Here is a 13,650-nt window from a genome sequence, read left to right as displayed (position 1 = left end):
AACCATTATTAACCATAGCTGAGCATACTTCCTTCCATGTAGCACACGAGCATGCTGGCTGGCCAACTTGAGTGACCTAGGTCTAAAGGGGTGTGGGGGATCACACTCTCTTGCTCACCGAGCATGTGATAGCTAAGTAGTGTTTGGTTAACAATGCCCACACACAGTCCTCGCCTCTAGTATATATCATATACTACTCATTCGCGTGCATATCAATCACACCATGTGTATCAGCCATTCATCCATCCATCCATTAATCAATCAATCATTCAATCCAACACACTCACCTTTAGCCCCACCAGCGCCAAAGTAACCATGATGTATCCTATGCATCCGATGCATGCTCCTGCACTCACCTGGCCTGGCCACACGCGGCACACGGCTCACCTCATCCTACTATAGTAACAATCAACACAACAACACTAAACAACATCAACAACAACACATTAAGCAGGTGATTACACTTAAATTACACTTACAATGCATGTATGTATGTGCTCCCAAGCTACAAGCTGGTGTGGCACCTTTCATTTAATCCTTCCAGCTCTCACTACTCCTCTTCCTCCTCCTATACAACTCAATCACATCAGTCACTGATAACCAACTAATCAATCAATCAATCAAACAACTTAGTAGTTAGAACAAAGAACAAAGAACAACAACCAATTTGTAGCCCAGTCCATCACAACTAACAATCAATCGACGTTGCTTCCTTCTCCTTTATTATTATTATTTATATATATTATTATACTATTATATATAACAATCAATCAATAATATATATAATATACAACCAAACATGAAGCTACGCTACTGCTTACTTCTTGTTACATTACTATTTGTCGCAATCAATGCGCAGGGTAGGTAATCAAACTCAAACACATGTGTTTCCGCGTGGCTAATGGAAGTTTGACGGAAACACACTGGCAACACGCCACACACATGTCCACTGACACACATCCAACCAAAACAAACCATATCAACAGACAATTGTGAGTCCATAACGGACCTGCAAACATGTGAGGCGAACCCAAGTTGTGTGTTCCTGTTCTACAATACATGCTGTGGCAAGGAGGTGCACTACTGTGTCAGCAATAACAACTGTAACTCGGAGCTCAGCTGCATGAAATCAGACAATGGCGACATTGCAGAGTTCTGGAACACCTGTAGACCAAGCAAAGGTTTCTCTCACTACCAGATGCCCAACGCCACCTGTGAGAGCCTGGGCTGCGCCGACAACTGTGACTGGATCGAGTCGACCCCATGTTACGGAACATCCTGTTGCCCAAGAGTCCCAGTCTGCAAGGGTGCCTCCTCCGGAAGCTCATCCTCTGGCTCGTCCTCTAGTTCATCCTCATCCTCTGGCTCATCCTCGTCCTCGGGCTCATCATCCTCGTCATCCAGCACTGGCACTCTTCCAAGAACCTGTGCCGGTTACGAGTGTGCTAGCACCCACCACTGTGTGATGATCTCCAACGTTCCAGTCTGTATCCCAGTCTCCACCGGCACCACTGCCACTGGTACCTCTGGCTCATCCTCATCCTCTGGCTCCTCCTCCTCGAGCTCTGGTACCTCTGGTGGCGACCTCTGCCGCTACGTACAGTGTGACCCAAGCTCATTCTGCTCGCTCATCAACGGCAAGCCAAAGTGTATCCCACACACTGTCACCTCGACCTCAGCCACCTCCACCTCTGGTACCTCTGGCACCTCTGGCGGCGACCTCTGCAGCCACTTGAGATGTGACGTCGGCTTCCACTGCGAGTTGCTCGGTGCCAAGGCCACCTGTGTCGCTGACAAGCAAGGACTCTCATGCGCCAACATCATCTGCCCACTCGGCTTCCACTGCTCAATGTACACTGGCGTCCCAACCTGCGCCTGTGACAACGTCCCAGAGACCTGTGACAACTTCAAGTGCCCACCAAACCAGCACTGCGGTATCGTCAAGGGCAAGGCCACCTGTCTTGCCGGCGCCCTCGTCACCACCACCGCCACCACCACTGCCACCACCGGAGTCACCACCACCGCCACCACCACCGCCACTCTCGGTGGAACAACAACCGCAACACCACCAACTGACTGCTGCACCAACTTCCAGTGCCCACAGGGTAAGAAGTGTGTCGAGGTCAACGACGTGCCAACCTGCGTGGACATCCCCCACGTCTGTGCCTCCGTGGTCTGCCCCAACGGCCTCAAGTGCATTGAGCTCAACAACAGCCCAACCTGTATCAACGCCGACCAATCCATCCCACCCGTCTGTGTCAACGTCACCTGTCCATGGGGCAGAAGATGTGTTGAGCTGAACAACTGGGCCGCCTGTGTCCCCAACCCAACCCAGCCACCCAAGGAGGACTGCTGCGCTGGCGTCTGGTGCCCACCAAACCAGAAGTGCATTGAGAACAACGGAGCTGCCCTCTGTGTTGCCGCCCAGCCAGACTGCTGCACCGGAGTCACCTGCCCAATTGGCTTGAAGTGTGTTGACGTCCAGGGTGCCGCCACCTGTGTTACCATCACCCCAACCCCAAGACCAGATTGCTGCACCGGAGTTACCTGCCCAATTGGCTTGCAATGCGTTGACATCAAGGGTGTTGCCACCTGTGTCACCATCCAGCCAACCCCAAGACCAGACTGCTGCACCGGAGTCACTTGCCCAATTGGCTTGAAGTGTGTTGACATCAAGGGTGCCGCCACCTGTGTCACCATCACCCCAACCCCAAGACCAGACTGCTGCACCGGCGTTACCTGCCCAATCGGCTCCAAGTGTGTTGATGTCCAGGGCGTTGCCACCTGTGTTACCATCCAACCAACCCCCAAGCCAGACTGCTGCGCCGGAGTCACTTGCCCAATTGGATTGAAGTGCGTTGACCTCCAGGGTGTTGCCACCTGTGTCACCATCCAGCCAACCCCAAGACCAGACTGCTGCACCGGCGTTACCTGCCCAATCGGAGCCAAGTGTGTTGACATCCAAGGTGTTGCCACCTGTGTCACCATCACCCCAACCCCAAGACCAGACTGCTGCACCGGCGTTACTTGCCCAATTGGCGCCAAGTGTGTTGACATCCAAGGTGTTGCCACCTGTGTTACCATCACTCCACAGCCAACCCTCAAGCCAGACTGCTGCACCGGCGTCACTTGCCCAATTGGATTGAAGTGTGTTGACCTCCAGGGTGTTGCCACATGTGTCACCATCCAACCAACCCCAAGACCAGACTGCTGCACCAACGTTGCCTGCCCAATTGGCACCAAGTGTGTTGACATCAATGGAGTTGCCAACTGTGTTACCATCACCCCACAGCCAACCCCAAGACCAGACTGCTGCACCGGCGTCGTCTGCCCAATTGGCACCAAGTGCGTTGACATCCAGGGCGTTGCCAACTGTGTCACCATCACCCCAGCACCAACCAACTGCTGCACTGGCACCATCTGCCCAGCTGGCAAGAGATGTGAGGACCGCCAGGGAGTCGCCTACTGTGTTGACTTGAACCCAACTACCTTAATCCCAACTCAGCCACCCACAGACATTTGCTCCAGCATCGCCTGTCCAGCAGGAATGAGATGTATCTCGAACAATGGCAAGGGTCAATGCATCTACAATTAAGCATCGTCATCATATACACACAACACACAAAGCTGGCTGTATACCTTGTCCGTAACAACAAACTAACTACAATAGGCTATGAGGTACCATGTGGTGGAACACCTTTGGCATTTACATACACCTTATTATTAAGCACTCTCTTTGATTACCTATATATATGAATAAAACAAAGGTCTAAAAGTATATTATTACTGTTATTGTTTATTTATTTGTTTGATATTGATCCAAGTTGGCGGATTTATTTATTATTAATTGATGTGTTTCCAATGACTTACTCACGCCCAACTGACAAGGACACGTTAAAGATAGTCCATTAACAAGGACACGTTATTCCTGTTTACATACTAAATCCACTGGATAACCTAAGGTAGGGAATTGATTAATAATAAATAAATCCGCCAACTTGTGATCATTTACTTTTAAAAATAATGTTCCTTTCCAAACTTGATAATGTTATTTATTGAGTTGTAATTTGATTGTTCTTGATAGGTTTGAATGAACGATTCAAAACTATAGTTGGCATAATTAAACATAGATGAATCCTGCTGCCACATTGAAGGCCTTGCTCGAGTCGACTGTTGTAGGGGCGACAATGAAACAGTACTTGGATGTTCTGTCAAACTTATTGTCAGCACCAATTGGACCAGTTACGTAGGTACCTTGTGGGTCGTTCATTTTGATGCAGTAGTCTCCGGCGGTAATGTTTTCCAATCTGAAGCCATCATAAAACTTGGATGCATCAGTAGTGAAAGTCTTGAGAACATTACCAGCCTTATCAGTCAGCTCACCCTTCATGCCTCCCAACCATGGCTCGCCAGAGTTGGACACGCCATCTTTGCTTGTGTCTATCCATGAATATCCACGAATGGTATATTCCACTGGAACGAATCCTGCTGGCACGTTGAAGTTTCCGCTGCTGTCAACTGTAGTTGAGTTGATCATGAAACAGTACTGTCCAGTTGAGTCAAATTTGTTGTCAGCTCCAATGGGTGAGGGGACGTAGGCACCTTTGGGGTCGGTCAACTTGATACAATATCTGCCCTGGATCAAGTTGTCCAATCGGAAGCCATCATAACCCTTGGCGGCTTCTGTGGTGAAGTTCTGGAGCACATTGCCATTGCTGTCAGTTAACTGGCCATCAATCTTGTCGAGCCATGGCTCTCCAGGATTGGACACTCCATCCTTGCTGGTGTCGATCCAAGAGTATCCACGGATAGTATACTTCGGTATCTTGGTGAATCCTGCAGCAATGTTGAGGTTTCCATTGGCGTCAACGGTGGTCGAGTCAAGCGAGAAGCAGTATTGGCCAGCCGTGTTGAACTTGTTGTCAGTTCCAATTGGTCCCGTGGCGTAGTTACCCTGTGGATCGGTAATCTTGAGACAGTATCTGCCAGGAAGCAGGTTCTCGCAACGGAAACCATCATATCCTTTTGAGGCGTCGGTTGTGAAGTTCTGGAGCACCTTGCCATTGATGTCAGTCAACTCGCCCTTCATTCCACCCAACCATGGCTCTCCAGCATTTGACACTCCATCATTGCTGGTGTCAATCCAAGAGTATCCACGGACTGTGTACTTGGGTATCTTTGTGAATCCAGCAGCAATGTTGAGGTTTCCATTGGCGTCAACGGTGGTCGAGTCAAGCGAGAAGCAGTATTGGCCAGCCGTGTTGAACTTGTTGTCAGTTCCAATTGGTCCCGTGGCGTAGTTACCCTGTGGATCGGTAATCTTGAGACAATATCTTCCTTGGATCAAGTTCTCGCAACGGAAACCATCAAACCCTTTGGAGGCATCGGTAGTGAAGTTCTGGAGCACCTTGCCATTGATGTCGGTCAACTCGCCCTTCATTCCACCCAACCATGGCTCTCCAGCATTTGACACTCCATCCTTACTGGTGTCAATCCATGAGTATCCGCGAATGGTGTACTTGGGCACTTTGATGAATCCAGCGGCAATAGTGAGAGTACCATTGGAGTCAACGGTGGTTGAGTCAAGTGAGAAACAGTATTGGCCGTTTGAATTGAACTTGTTGTCATTTCCAATAGGACCGGTAGAAAAGTTTCGTTGTGGGTCGGTAATCCTGAGACAGTATCCACCTTGAGTCATGTTGTCGAATCTGAAGCCATCTTTCCATTTGGCGGCGTCTGTGATGAAGCTCTGGAGCAGGTTGCCATTGCTGTCGGTCAACTCGCCATTCATTCCACCCAACCATGGCTCGCCAGGATTGTCATCTCCGTTTGAGTTGGAGTCAATCCAAGAGTATCCACGAATGGTGTACTTGGGAGGTGGTTTGGGAGTGAATCCGGAAGGAATATTGAGAATACCACTGGCGTCAACCGTGGTCGAGTCAAGAGAGAAACAGTATTGGCCAGTTGAGTTGAACTTGTTGTCGGTTCCAATTGGTCCAGTGAAGTAGTTTCCCTTAGGGTCGGTAATCTTGAGACAATATCCTCCAGCAGGCATTTTGTCAAATCTAAACCCATCATATGCCTTGGAGGCATCAGTGGTGAAGTTCTGGAGAACTTTGCCATTGATGTCAGTCAGAACGCCCTTCATTCCGTCCAACCATGGCTCGCCAGGGTTGGACACACCGTCGTTATTGGTGTCAATCCATGAATATCCACGTATGGTGTAGGTAGGAGGTATATTGGATGCAACCTATTGTAATTGAAGCGATTAGAATTTTAACTTAAGTTGGGATCGTTCCAAGAGGGAAATTGACTTACAAATCCGGCTGACACCACGGGAAACTGATGGAATGAGTCTGTGGTGGTGTCGTCCACCTTGAAACAATACGTGGAGCTAGAGTTGAATTTGTTGTCGATGCCAACTTGAGAGTTTGAATAGATATTGTTGGGGTCTGAAATCTTGAGGCAGTAGTCTCCAGCTTCGATGTATTCCAATCGGAAGCCATTGTGTCTCTTGGTGGCATCCGTAGTGAAAGATCTCAATAGATTTCCTTGGGAGTCCAAAAGGACACCGGACATTCCACCCAACCATTGCTCCCCAGCATTGTCGGTGCCGTCATTGTTGGAGTCGATCCAAGAGTATCCACGGATTGTGTAGTATTTGGGGGTATTTACATCAGATACTGGGGCAGTCACAGAATTCGATGTCGTTGGAGAAGTGGTATAGGGGATGTTGAAAAAGGATATTATTAGTAATCTCAATGTGGAGATAGGATTTTCCCTTGAAATTAAGACATACAAATATTGGTTGCCAAATTGAGTAACAAAGTCAATACCATTAGGTATCGATATTTGTTGAATTTCATGGTAACAGAGAGTTTGGTGTTGTAGTTGTTGTTAAAATATTTACAATAAATCCTTCTAATTTAAAAAATAATTATTCTGTTTCAATACAATAAATGAATGATTTTATGTTTATATTTAATGAAAGCCAACTTCTTCTGGATCCAGATGTTTAAGTAAGTAATTCCCCCCCTACTCCAGAACTTGTGCTTGGATCACTAGCCCACAACCTTGGGCACAATAGAGCAAACACCTTTATGTTAAAATGCGAGCCAAGAACATATGCTTGTATAACTAGCCCCACACATTCTCCAACACTTTTGTTATTACCACGCGAGTAGTGAACATACGTTTATTGTTATATTCATCAGCCAAATCAACATCCAATAAAGAAACACTGCGATGTTACGGTCTCATATGAGGATTCATACATATCAAAGTTGATCATGTATTATCAAAATGACGACTTTGGTACCTGCGTGACTGACCACATTCAATTTTGATAGGTCGATCACGATCACAGGACCTTCTGATGCTCCTCCAATATAAATGACACCTTGAATTGTTGTAACCTCTGTTCGTTCATCAGCTGGGATGGAATTCTTTGAGGCATCAAGATGAAGATGAGAGCCTGATGGGTCGATAATGACAACTCTCTTGAATTTGACATTCAAACATACTTCCATGGCAACCCTCCCACCCTCGCTATTGACCAATCAATACAGGCATACTCAACATTAAATGAAATGGCAATTATAGGTACGAGGAGAATATTGGTATTTTTCTCATCGATGGTGAGAGCATGCTGTACTTTGCCACCACTGCAGTCGCCTGCTGCCCTCAGGTAAGCTTGCGGTCGGCTAGCAGCCCCGTCTACCGCCTCATCCTTTACACAATTTGGCGGCTCATGGAGTCTAACGCAGCATAAATAGAGTTGTCACAGAACATTGTCTTGTGCGATCTGGGAGTCATCATGAGACTGTCAGCTCAATCAATCTCATACTCTGAAATCTTGTGCCGCAACTGCTCGAGTGAGTATAGAATTGGATTTTATAGAACGAACTTGGAGCACAGATTGAAGGTCTCCTCTGCGAGTCGAGTGCAGGAATGGATTAGTCTTGATGTGGTAACAAGGGCCCTGTGGTTGCGAGCAGGAGTTGCAGGAGATTCCCTGTGCTTGTTTAATAGGTTATGAATTACCAACTAGCATCCAGAGACTCCAGTCCTCCATACATATGAACTCTTTCATTATATCTTATCCTCAATATTATTTACACCAAACTCTCCAATAGCTCATGTTGTTGACAATGGCATTGGCGAAGTAGCCCTCTTATGACTGATATGTTTAGGTATCCAGGAAATACCAATAATTGATTGTTCATTAATTGATAATGATCAGAAAGAAATAAAATAAAGTATTATTATTTAAATATTTAATAGAGTTGTAACTCCTTCTTTAGACTTTGCTTCCTCCATAGTGGTAACTTCTTGAACTCGTCCAAGGTCATCTTGAGCACTTCATAGAACTCCTCGTCGGAGAGATACTCCTCCAGCCTCGATCCATCCAATCCTTTTGGATACTGCTTGTTGACGATCTCATCATAGGTATACTTCTTTGTGTACAATTGTAATATGTCTGTGACTGGCACGATATCCTTGTCGAACGATAGCTTCTCACGTCGCTTGGCAAAGTCCCAGCCGTGGAAGAGTGCCGTGAAGATGAATGGCTCCTGGCCACTGTACGTGATGTAGCACGGTATGTTCTTGCGACCATCGTGCTTCTCCAGTGCGGCCGAGTACTCCAGTGACAGCTCCATCGACATCTTGCGCTCTACCTCGGTGGTGCCCGTGCCGATCCAAACCCAGATGTGCTCGATGCCATCGATAATGTACACGTCCTCCAGCAAGAGGTCGTCCTGAGCGAATGAGTGTATCTCCTCGACGACAAAGATGCCCGAACCAATCGAGCATGAGAAGAGGCGTGGCTCAGTGCGCTTGGCGAGTCCGGCCATTGGGTGGATGTCCTTGCCGCCGATGGCCTTCCAAAAGTCGGCTGTCTCCTTGCCCTCCTCCATCTCGACGATCTTGCCTGGCTGTGGACGCCACTGCACATTGATGATGTTTTTGGAGAAGGCACGCTCCTTCTCGTTGGACAGCCTGCCATACCAGATGTAGGCCACGCTGCTGCCATTGTTCACGAGCAGGTAGGAGCCGTAAGTGCTGAGACTCTGTGCCGAAGTTATTGTTTGAATGGCGCGGATGTTCTGTTCGGTGGTGCCGCGCACATGGTACAGGGCAAAGGCTTCGGGGTCTGGAGCCTTGTAGCCCTTTGCTGCCGGGTCCTTGCCTTGGTGCACAATAATCTTGTTCTTAAAGACCGAGAGGAAATGCTTGGGTTCCTTGTTCTGGACCACACGCACCTCCTTGGCCATGCCCTTGAGTGAGTCATCAAGCTCCATTGTCAGCAGGGCTGATGTGCCCTTCTCATTGATCGATGAGTTCTTGCCTTGCCAGAAGTAGATCAGGTAGCAGTCCTTGTTCTTGTAGATGTATGAGTAGAGGATGACGTAACTGTCACCGCTGTAGAAGTGTCCAATGCGCTGAGGGTCCAGAGCGATCTTGGTGAACTCTTCGACACGCCAGACTGTGATCTTTCCGTTGCCATCATCGATCATCACCTCCTCCTTCTCGGGCTTGGGTGTTAACATTGAGTTGACGTCGATCTTGGCCTGTGCCTTGGCTGATGCGGTGTTGAGGCCCACTGGTGTGGCCTGTACCATGATGGGGAGTGAACCACCCCAGTCGGGGAATCGCTCCTTGAACAACACCTGCTCACTGCCTGGGAACTCACGATGGCAGTGCGCCACCCATACGGAGCCACGTCTCGACTCGAGCATGTCCGAACCCATCTTGAGAGCAGTGTTTCTCATCTTGAGCTTTGAAGCCGAGCCAGTCCACACAAAGATCTCAGACACACAGTCAAGGATGTAGCACTCGCCCGCCTGCAGCATGGTCTTGGACAGGCGGCCGTCCAGGGGCAAAAGGTCGAACTGTGTCAGGTCGGACGAGACCACCTGGTACAGGTTGATGTGCTTGCGGATATTGAGCTCGGCCTCGCGATCGTCGCCAGCAGTGTCGGCTTCAGAGATAGGACCCTGGCCTCCGAGCACGGTCCAGAAGTCGTCGTTCTCTTTGCCCTCTTCCAGGATGATCACTCGACAGCCCACACGCTCCTTGTCCTTGATGGACTTGGCAATGTCCATGCCCTTGCCCTTCTCAATTCTGTTTGATTCGGAACCATTCCATTGATAGATCAGATTCTTCTCCTTGCCACAGTCCAGGATGAACACGTCTCCCTTGTTGAGTGAGAGGTAGGTGAGGTCCACCTGGCGCACGAATGGCGAACGTCTGCCCTTGACATGCAGCAGCTTGGGCTGGTCCTTGGGCTGCATATTGATCAGCGCAGCCACGCCACCCTGATTGTTGTTGGTGTCCATTTGCTCGCGTCGCTGTTTGAACAAGCCCTCATCGGCACCGAGTGAATGCAGTAGACCAAAGCCTGTGTTGCCACCTGTTGGCTTGGGCTTGGCAGGAGTGGGGTTCTCCAGAAGTCTAAGCTTGGCTGCCTCTTCCTCTGCTGCAGCACGCTCCTGTCTGGCACGAATTGGGTTCCTCGTTGCTGGCTTCCTTGCCTTTGATGCCTCGACCTTCTCGGGTAGGGGCGCAAGGAGGTTCACCGACTGCTCTGGAAGCTCGGACGGGCCAACGGATACAGCCGGTGTCTTGACTGGCTCCTTGGTAGCAGGCTGAGTGGCTGTGGCTGTAGGTGTGGTTGTGGGTGTCTTTGATGGTGTGGCTGTTGTTGGTACAGTGATGGCGGCAGCAGGCTTTGGCTGGACGCTGGTTGTTGTGGTGGCTGGTGTAGGTGTAGTTGTTGGTGTTACCTTGGCTGGCGTAGCCTTTGGTGGCTCCACCGATGGTGTGGTCTTGGGGATGGATATTGATGCGGTAGGTGTTGGTGTCGTAGAGATAGTGATTGACTTTGGTGGTTGTGCCGTTGTTGGAACGACTGGATCCTTGGTGGCTGGTGAGGTGGCAGTTGATGGAGATGTGGGAGCCGATGGTGGTGTGGCTGAGCCATCGAGCTTACCCGAGCTCAACTCTCTCAGCTTCAATCGCTCCCTTATCTTCTCCTTCTCACGCTCCTTTGCTTTCTCGCGCTCTGACTTTTCAGTCTGTGGCGATGATGCCTGTTGAGGTGGTGGAGTTGTCGTCACAATTGGTGTCTGATCCTTCCTTGGCACTGATGGTGAGGGTACCTGTTGTTGCTGCTTCTGCTGCTGTTGTTTCTGCTGTTCCCTCAACTCTTGTTCGGCCATCTCCCTCTCCTCCTTCTCCATGCGTCGCTGCTCCTTCTCAGCCTCAGCCTTCAACATTTCCTCGCGCTCATTGTCCAGATCCTTCTGACGCGTAAAGCTGACATCCCATGAGTTGTCGATCCAGTCAACAAAGTTCTCCTTGAACATCAGGGTCTCGACACCTTCCATCACCCACTTGATCTCTGAGCTGCTTGGTCGCTTGCTGTGCTCCATCAACTCCTCAGCCTTGAGCATGGACCATGACTTCTCGTTGGACGATGAGTACGTGCCCGACCACACGTAGATGTCCGAACCAGTGTCCAGGATGACGCAGCTGCTGCTGTCCAACATCGATTTGAAAAAGTCCTCGCCGGCAAACACCTGGATGTCGATTCTGCCACCCTCAGCCTCTGTGAACTTGAACAGCTTCATGATCATGATCATCTCCTCCTCGGCGTCGGCATCGTTGTCAAAGCCATTGCTGACAGTCTGCTTGCCGCCAAACTCCTTCCAGAACTCGGACTGGTCCTCCTTGCGCGTCTTGTTGTCCAGCACGACGACGTCACTGTTGCCGCCCTGCTCGATGCGCATCAGACCGGCAAAGTGCACGGCCTTTTGGCGCTCGCGACTGTTTGAGGTGGCACCGAGGAACACAAACAGCTTCTTGCCCGTGTCCAGAATGAATGAGTCGCTGTTGTTGAGGTTGGTGGCCAAGAAGTCGACGCGGCGCACCATGATCCTGTGCTTGCCCTTGAGCAGGTAGAGTGAGCGAGTGTTCTCCACAAACGTGAACATAGTCTCAAAGATCGTGTTGACACTCAGTCGCTTCTTCTCCTCGACCTTGTTGCGCTCGAGTGTGCGACGGTACTCCTTGGAGGTGGACTTGCGCGACTTGTTGACGACGTCGCGCTTGGTCTTGAGGTAGGCCAACAGCTTCTCAATGTCGTGGCTCTGATAGTTGTTGTTCTCCCACTGGTTGTCCTCGAGGTCGATCAGTGTCAGCTTCTGCAGCTTGTGCATGGAGGACGGCAGGTCGACCAGCTGGTTGCACCTGAGATTGAGCTCCTTGAGCTGCGCCAGGTTGCCCACCTCGCTTGTCAGCTCCAAAAAGTCGTTGTTGTCCAAGTACAGCTTGGTCAGTGTCTTGAGCTGGCCAATCTCGCGTGGCAACTGTCTCAGCTCATTCTCTGCCAAGTCCAACAATGTCAGCTGTTGTAGCTTGCCAATCTCTGGCGGTATCTGATTGATCTTATTGTTGTTCAATATCAGTTTGGTCAAGTTAATGAGTGATCCCATCTCTTTGGGTATTAGTACAATCTAAGGGTTGGGGTGAGGGTAAGGGTCAGGGTCAGGGCTAGGGTAAGGGTCGAGGGTAATGGTCCTTGCGGGACATACCTTGTTGAATGATATGTTCATTGTTTGTAGACTGATGGTCTGTCCAATCTCTTTAGGCAGTGCAGTCAGTTGGTTGTTCATTAGATTGAGTGTCCTCAACAGCTTCAGCATATTGATGGCTGGAGGCAATGCCTGTAACTGATTGAATGATATATTCAACTTATTCAACTGAACCACCATGAATAGCTCATCTAGTTGAGGCGGAGGGTAAGACACTTGTGTTATTAGCCCAACCTAACATAACATACCTGTTAGTTGTTGTAATGAGTTGTAGGAGAGATCCAAGTCCTCGAGCGTGACCAGACCGGCGATGCCATCCAGTCGCTGTATGTTGTTGTGCGCCAGACTGAGTGTGACCAGCCTCCTCAACTGGCTCAGCTCTGCTGGGAATGACACTAGATGCTTCTCACTGATCTCCAATGTCTCTGTATTCTCTGGTATGGTCATTGAAGATGGCAAGCCACCCAATGTATTTGGCTTTGAGTCTGTCTGTCCCATATTGGCTCTCTGCTACTCTGTCCTGTCCAGTCCTGTCTTGTCTTGTCTTGTCTTTCTCTAGACCATTGAATTGAACAAACACCAAACTTTAGTTAATGAATGTATATATTTATATTGTATGTATGTATTACTACTATATAACTACTACTATTACTATGACTTGATGTAATGTATGAATGAATGAATGTGTGAACCACAACCCTGAAGGTTTGATTGATTGATTGATTGAGTTGAGTTGAGTGAAGTGAAGTGAATGTGTGAGTGGTGGTGAAAGGGGTGACTTATCGTTTATATGTGTGATTGATTGATTGTGGCACTCAATCAATCGACTGATCTTTACTTGTTCTACATAACATATAATAAAGTTAGTAAGTAATTTAATAAATTGTTAAATTTCATTTCAGATCTTCGATCGAGGATCTACCCGGTCCAGAAATGGATCATGCAGGCATGCTTGTCTTTGGGACCGCACTCCGATGCCATCCCCGATAATATCTAGAAGTTTAAAATCTGGAAGTTTCCAAAGGAACTTCAATCATTTGGTGATTAACACTAA

The 13,650-nt window shown here is 48.9% G+C and overlaps 3 protein-coding genes across 3 annotated transcripts; 1 reads left to right on the top strand and 2 right to left on the bottom strand.

Moving 5' to 3' along the window:
* Positions 1–799: 799 nt before the first annotated feature.
* Positions 800–3,595, top strand: SAMD00019534_106410 (hypothetical protein; the record flags this gene model as incomplete). The annotated part of the gene is made up of 2 exons (XM_012894076.1): positions 800–860; positions 987–3,595. The coding sequence occupies 2 exons, from the start codon at positions 800–802 to the stop codon at positions 3,593–3,595; spliced, it is 2,670 nt and encodes an 889-aa protein (XP_012749530.1).
* Positions 3,596–4,120: 525 nt separating this feature from the next.
* Positions 4,121–6,579, bottom strand: SAMD00019534_106400 (hypothetical protein; the record flags this gene model as incomplete). Its single annotated transcript, XM_012894075.1, has 2 exons — positions 4,121–6,250; positions 6,319–6,579. 2 exons carry the CDS (start codon positions 6,577–6,579, stop codon positions 4,121–4,123), a joined length of 2,391 nt encoding a protein of 796 aa, XP_012749529.1.
* Positions 6,580–8,276: 1,697 nt separating this feature from the next.
* Positions 8,277–13,094, bottom strand: SAMD00019534_106390 (hypothetical protein; the record flags this gene model as incomplete). The annotated part of the gene is made up of 3 exons (XM_012894074.1): positions 8,277–12,518; positions 12,597–12,787; positions 12,845–13,094. The coding sequence occupies 3 exons, from the start codon at positions 13,092–13,094 to the stop codon at positions 8,277–8,279; spliced, it is 4,683 nt and encodes a 1,560-aa protein (XP_012749528.1).
* Positions 13,095–13,650: the final 556 nt, after the last annotated feature.

The sequence above is a fragment of the Acytostelium subglobosum genome (genome assembly GCF_000787575.1).
Source record: "Acytostelium subglobosum LB1 DNA, scaffold: scaffold28, whole genome shotgun sequence".
Taxonomy (NCBI): Eukaryota; Evosea; class Eumycetozoa; order Acytosteliales; family Acytosteliaceae; genus Acytostelium; species Acytostelium subglobosum.
This window is presented reverse-complemented; position numbering and strand designations above follow the sequence as displayed.